The sequence below is a fragment of the Palaemon carinicauda genome, chromosome 1 (assembly GCF_036898095.1).
Source record: "Palaemon carinicauda isolate YSFRI2023 chromosome 1, ASM3689809v2, whole genome shotgun sequence".
Taxonomy (NCBI): Eukaryota; Metazoa; Arthropoda; class Malacostraca; order Decapoda; family Palaemonidae; genus Palaemon; species Palaemon carinicauda.
Window position 1 is genome coordinate 257,713,818 of NC_090725.1, and position 7,500 is coordinate 257,721,317.

Genomic DNA, 7,500 nt, shown 5'->3' on the forward strand with positions numbered 1-7,500 from the left:
CCAATCCGTTAGCTCTGTGGCGTAGGGTTCTTTTATTTGGTAATAAAACTTGAGGGGCAAGAACTTATTTGTATGTGTGTGTGTGTGTGTGTGTGTTTAAATATGAAGAACACATTCAATTTCACTCTGATAAAACAGAGTCTTCACTGAGACTTTTCTACATTTGAAACTGTTACTACTGTAATGAGTTTTAATGGGAACTGCGAAAGCTATCCTTTCTTGGGAAATTGCTTTTCTTTTTTAATGAATTTCTGTTGGAAACCGTTAGAGACTCCTCTCTTTCAACTATTCTGATTAAAAAAAAAAAGTTGCCATACAACCTTCCAATTTTGCTGTCAATAAGTTAACCACTAGCCCTTCCATAGTTTTAGATTTTCCTCTTTTTTTTTTCAATTAACTGTAAGGTACTATGTAGTAAAAATCTATATTCCATAGACGAAGGACAATAACAACCCTATGGTTGAAATAAGCGAAACCAATAGAAGTTAGTAGACATTGATTTCTAATTGGCAGCTGGATGAAACGTAAAGTTTAAAAAAGTATCCTATTCCTTACAGCTAATGGTATTAATTGGCCACACGTTTTTTCTCTTGATTGGAAAAAAAAATTGAACATGCATAAAAGCGTGTTATCATGTATTATTAAAGAACTTGAGGAAATAGCAACTTGGAAATCGACAAATAATACTAGAAATTTTCTCAAGAAATTAAATTTAGAATTGGTTGTATCTCCCAACATCTTTGAGCAGTTCTTACTGAAACTAATTCCCTCTCTCAACAATTGCAATCAGCACAAACTAATATGATTAAGTGTTCAACCCAGATAAAAGTTACAGAGCGGAATGTTACTAAAATGCAAGCCAATGACAGGGGTTTCCGAAAAAAGTTTCAAATCTATCACAAAAATTTTAAGTCCATTGAATATTTAAGTTAAAATGATCATGGTACCTATCAGTCAGCGATTCAGATCCAACCCTCCATATAGTAGTGCATAAGAATATTATGAAAGACGAATTATTTAGCCAATTTTGAATTTTCCAAATAACCAGTTTCATGACATATTTGCTGATTAGCAAAATTTGAGAGAAAATCTTGAAGTGGAGGTCCTATCGGCTATCAAACATATACACACACAAACACACACTCACATATACGTAGATAACGTTTGGATTTATAACCGGCCGCAAGTAATCTGCTATACTATCAGCGATTAAGATCAAGACGTCAATCATTAAGCAAGTACGGTATCTATTGCGACCTCTCATTAGATAAATTTGAAGTGTAGGCTACATTATCAAATCACGGGAGGTTGTTTATCAAACCTCAGTAGACTAATAGACTATTGAAAGTAATTTTGATTTTAACAGTTTAGTAACCGTAGCGTATTGCAAAGTGAGGTTGGTGACGGGCAAGTGAACAGGAGTTTGTATGTGTGTGTGGAGAGTTAACTTGATTCCACAGAGGAGTGTCAAGTGTTATTTTCCAATGGTAAAATTGATTATCACTTTAAAGCGTAATACTAAAAATTATTCTAAAATGAAATTTTAGAAGTATACGTTTACAAACGCAAAACTCAATTGAAGTAAGGTTATTATGAAATATTAGTAATGGAATTGTTCCTTGAGAAACTTTTAGAATTTAATATTTATAAGAACAAATTAAACAGAAACAGTTACAAAATAATTGCCACCGGAATCATTATGAAAGGAACTTTCAGAATAATATGTCTTTAAGAGCAAAGCTGAATTGAAGTAAGACTGTTAAAAGATAATTTATCCTAAGATTTCTTGTGATACTAACTTTTACAATATGTTTAAATGATTGAAGGTGAACTGATATTAAATCGTTATAAAATAAGTAGCTATAGCGAGGAGAACACCTATTATATCCTTTCTGATGGAGAGAATCCATCCTTCAGTAAATGCACATGAAAACTATCATATATATATGGTTGATTTTCAATATGAATGAAAATAAATGGGATTTTTTATAGAGAAATTTCATTTGACGCGGCATTTGATTAGCTATAAGGAACAGATTGTAAAAAATAAAGAAATATCATTATAATTCGATCATTGCACTAATACTTATGATTAGATTTTTTGCCTTCATACCATTCTTTCTGATAACTTTTATCATCTTATCTTTAGACGGTGAACTAATGACATGTTGCGAGGCTATTGGATATATATATATATATATATATATATATATATATATATATATATATATATATATATATATATATATATATATATATATATATATATACACACACACATATATATATATATATATATATATATATATATATATATATATATATATATCTATATCTATCTATCTATCTATCTATCTATCTATATATATATATATATATATATATATATATATATATATATATATATATCTCGATAAAATTTTCTTAGCGATACGAAAATCAAGATAGTGATCACTGTCATTACCGTACTTTATCTGCCCAGCATCCTCTACACATGCTGCACCATTCACCTTCTATCTTTTACACACGCTGTCGCTTCTAGACACCAGGGCCCTTTCTTTTCAATAGTTCTTACACTATATCTATCCAGAATTTTATAGACCTTTTCTTCCGTTCTCCTGACACTTCCGAATGTCATTTCTCTAACCTAACTACAGAACTCTGATATATACAGTATTTTCATTTCCTTAACTGTATTAATAATTTCCAGCTATATATCCTATGTAATATATACTGTATATATACATATATAAATATATATATATGTATGTATGTATATATATATATATATATATATATATATATATATATACCAGTCCACATCAACAAACTTTCCTAGTTCATCATTCTATCGTCTTCCCTTCCTTTCTCTGTTTCCTTTACAATCTCTATGGACCCATTTCGTTATTCTTAAAGTCCATCTATTATCCGTAATTCTCATTATATGTCTTGTCCATGCCCATTTCTTTTTCTTAAATGTTGTTAGAATATCCTGTACATTACTATGCTCTCGTATCCATATTGCTCTTTTTTCTGTCTCTTAGTGTTATTCCCATCAATATTCCTTCCATAGCACTTATGAGTTGTAACTAGCTTATGTTCTAATCATTTAGTTGTAACTAGCTTATGTTCTAATCATTTAGTAAGTCTCCAAGACCATTTTATTAAATACTTTTCTTTCTAGAGAAATTGGCATTTTAATTTTCATAATCTCATTTGGTTTACCAAAAGCTCTCCATCCCATGCTTACCCTTCTTTTAATTTTGGTCTTGTGTCCTGGGGAAACGCTGTCCAAAGTGTGTATATTCCTTAACAATCCTTAGAGGTTCGTTCATAACCCAAATTTGTTGTTTTTCTGCATTTCCATTGAACATTATCTGTTTTACTCATATTCACTTTCAGTCCTACATTTCTGCTTTCTCTATTCAGGTCTTCTATCATCTTTTGCAATTCCTCCCATCATTCATTACACAGATCTATGTCATCTGCTAATCTTGAATCGTGAAGGTACTCTCCATTAATATTAATTCTACATTTCCCCAATCTAGATTTTTTAAAATTCTACGCATGCTGTATATAATTTTGGAGAGATGGAGTTTCTGTCTAAATCCTTTCTCAATTGGAATTTTCCCACTATCTTTGTTTACTTTTAGGATTGCTGTACTTCCTGTATAGATATATTCGTGCTATAACATAAAATTCATATATTCCTTGACTTTTAAGGCCTTTCATTACAGCTAGAGTTTTGGCAGAATCAAAAGCTTTCTCATAATCTATAAATGCCATACATAGTGATTTGTCATACTCTGTTGACTTCGATTAGTAGGCTAATTACATAGATATGATCAGTTGTTGAATACCCACTTCTATAGCTTACCTGCTCTCCTGGTTGATTAAAGTCTAGCTCTTTCTATTAGGGCTAATACATTCTTTGTGAATATTTCATATATTACAGAGTAAGCTTGTTGGTTGGTATTTTTTCAGGTCTTTTGTGACTCCCTTATTGTGAATTAGTATAATGATAGTTTTTTCAAGCTGTAGGTATAGAGCATTCTTGCAGAGATTTTGTGTGTAAAGTTCAGCTAGTTTTACCCTTCTGAAATCTCCTTCGTCTATTATCAAATCAATTGTTAAGCCATCTTCTCCTCCTGCTTTGCCCCTTTTCATGCCTATTAATGCTTTCTTTACTTCTCCTATTGTTAAGTGCAGTACCGGCTCAAGTGTTTCACTAATTCTATTGGAAAAGCTATATGTATGTATATATGTATGTATGTATGTATGTATGTATGTATATATATATATATATATATATATATATATATATGTGTGTGTGTGTGTGTGTGTGTGTGTGTGTGTGGTAACTTCGGATCAAAGAGTTACTGCCACAAAAATACTTTCATTGCCGAATTTCGGATGAGTTCTAGTACAGGCGACTTTAACAAAATTTCTAATTTTGCATTTACAATTTGTGAGGAAAAATTATACGGAAAGTTACGTGAGACAGTGATAATTGTTATGAATTTTGATAAAAATCAACATATATGGATTATCAACAAATGTCACACAAAGAAAAATAGGGTGTTCATTAACAGCAAAAACAAAAACATGGAAATCTAATCATCATAAATATTTATGAAATTTTTACGTTCCCTACAATAAATTATTCACACTTTAATTAGAATATCTGACAGGTCACGTTGTCTTGAAAATAGTACATATTAAAATGTAACCCAAGACAAGGAATAAAGAACATTACGTGTAAACTCAGAGCAAACCTACCACAAAGTGATAAGTAGTGAATGAACATCAACAAATGGACACCGATATATGAAAAAGTGTTTAATTTTGGCCCTACCTAACATTCTGTTGAATAATCAGATTTAGTGTGGCTTTAATGCAGTATTCAATCGACTTGCAATAATTTTCCTACAATTCTTGGCTAAATTCAATCAAAGATCTCCGGAAATGTCACTTGGAAGCTCCAACACCAGTAGCAGTTCAAAGGTAAGAAATTGAATTACGTTTCATTATACATATATTTTGTACGACATATGATCAAACACATACACAAAGATCTCTCTCTCTCTCTCTCTCTCTCTCTCTCTCTCTCTCTCTCTCTCTCTCTCTTTATATATATATATATATATATAAATATATATATATATATATATATATATATATATATATATATATATATATATATATATATTTATATATATATATATATATATATATATATATATTTATAAATAAATATATATATATATATATATATATATATATATACATATATATAAAGCACAGGAAAAAATGAAAATGCAGAGTGAATTCTGACTATACTCAATGCAGTGAGAAAATGTTAATAAGAGAGGGCACTTGGTTTTAAACGGATTCCCCCACTGCTGTGCTGTCTCCATAGATCACCGTCAACCCTTCCCCCCTACTCTGTTTGCGTCTATCTCTCTATTTGCCATTTCTTCCAAATATTCTCCGTTCACGTTGTAGATAACTGCCTTAGCTAGACTATAAAGGTAGTCATATGGCAAGATTAAAGCAGGCAAATGGTCCAACACGAGAGTGTGTAACGGCAGCGTTTGGCATATGAGTGTGGAGGGACCCCACTCATTTACGACGTTTTACACGGAGGGAATCCTTTATATAGAGAACATCATGGTGTGGAAAAATAATTCGTATGATTTGGGATACAATTTCGAAATTACACCAATATATAGATAGAATAAGAGAAATAAATGGATAGATGGTAAGTAGGTGGAGCAGGGTTGGAGAAAGAAGGCAAATTGGTGATCTGTGATGTAGCGTAAGTGGTGGAATCCGTTTAAAACCAGGTGCTCTCTCATATCGGTCCTTTCTCACTGCGTTCAGTATAGTTTCGTCTTATTTCTTCAAGTCATGTTGAAGAAATAAGACAATAGTAGTCAAGATTTATATCACATCGTCATTTTCCCTGCGGTTTTATTTATTTACTTATTTATTTATTAATTATTTTTTTTTTTTTTTTTTTGCATCTGAGCATCACATTTCCCTATAACTTTATGTATCATCATCTCCTCCTACGTCTATTAATGCAAAGGGCCTCGTTTAGATTTCACCAGTCGCCTCTATCTTGAGCTTTTAATTCAATACTTCTACCTTTTTCATATCCTACTTCACACTTCATAGTTCGCAGCTATGTAGGCTGCGAACTTCTAACTCTCCTAGTGCCTTGTGGAGTCCAACTAAACGTTTGGTGAACTAATCTGTCTTAGCGAGTGTAAAGAGCATGCCCAAACCTCCTCCATCTACCCCCATCATGATCTCATCCACATATGACACTCGAGTAATCTCTCTTATAGTTTCATTTATAATCCTGTCCTACCATTTAACTCCCAATATCCTTCTGAGGGCTTTGTTCTCAAATCTAGTAAATCTATCGGGGCGATTGTTTCAGTGTCATACCATGAATTATGTCCATACAGTAACAGGGATCTCACCTAAACTGATGTTTAGTCTGATTTTTATCTGTAGTATCAGGTAGTTTGATTTCTAAATTTTACTTAACCTAGCCATTGTCTGATTTTCATTTTTCAGTCTTTCAATAAACCCTAATTCTAAAGACCATGTATTAGAGATCATAGTTCCTAGATACTTTAAGAATTCTACGTCATAATCCTTTCTCCTTCTAATGATATTTCATCTTCCATTGCATACTCCGTTCTCCTCATCTTTGTCTTGCTTTTGTTTATATAAAGTTCAAACTCGTGTGATATTTCATGCATTCTGGTAAGCAAGCATTGAAAATCCAGTGGTGTTCTGCTAAAAAGGACATCATCAGCATACTCTGGGTCTGCTAATTTCATGTTACCAATCCAGTCCAATCCTTCTCCACCATCTCTGACTGTTCTACGCATTGCAAAGTCCGCGAGTATAAACCTCATTGGTGACAACACATTCCCTTGGAGTATTCTGCTGTTCACTAGAAATTCATTTGATAGGACTCCATTAACATTAACTTTGCACTTGCTATGCTCATGAACAGACTTAATCAAATTCACATATTTAAGAGGAATTCCATTATAACGCTGGACTGTCCACAAAACTGGATGGTGGATGGTGCACACAATCAAAAGGCTTTTTCATAATCAACAAATGCCATCAAAAGTGGATTTCTATATTCTTTGCATTGCTGTACAACATGTCTCAAAATGAAAATTTGGTCAGTACAACTTCTACCTTTTCTAAATCCTGCCTGTTCATCTCTCAACTTTTCATCAATCTTTCTCTCCAGTCTCTTTAGAATAAGCATATTATATATTTTTCATAACAGCTGATGTAAGTGTGATGCCACTGTAATTATTGAAATCAGACAGGTCTACTTTACTTGCCATTTTCACCAACACTCCCAACTCCCATTTATCAGGTTTTGTTTCTTCAAGCCACATTCTACAGAACAATCTTGTAACTATTCTGAGGCCACTTCATTTTCAGCCAGTAGCATCCAAA

General features: G+C 32.3%; 1 protein-coding gene across 7 annotated transcripts in view; it reads left to right on the forward strand.

The window, feature by feature from the left end:
• LOC137655460 (proton-coupled amino acid transporter-like protein pathetic) overlaps positions 1-7,500 on the forward strand; it is a 34,278-nt gene that overhangs the window by 172 nt on the left and 26,606 nt on the right. Inside the window, exons 1-2 of one of the 7 annotated variants that reach the window (XM_068389367.1) lie at positions 1,331-1,396; positions 4,680-5,004. The exons of 1 other annotated variant lie outside the window; for it this stretch is intronic. In XM_068389367.1, the coding sequence (XP_068245468.1) occupies positions 4,966-5,004 (39 nt within the window). In that variant the 5' untranslated portion in view covers positions 1,331-1,396; positions 4,680-4,965. Of the gene's footprint in view, positions 1-1,330; positions 1,488-4,679; positions 5,005-7,500 lie in introns of those variants that run through there. 5 more of the 7 variants (XM_068389362.1, XM_068389378.1, XM_068389359.1 and 2 more) reach the window with 5 other exon arrangements.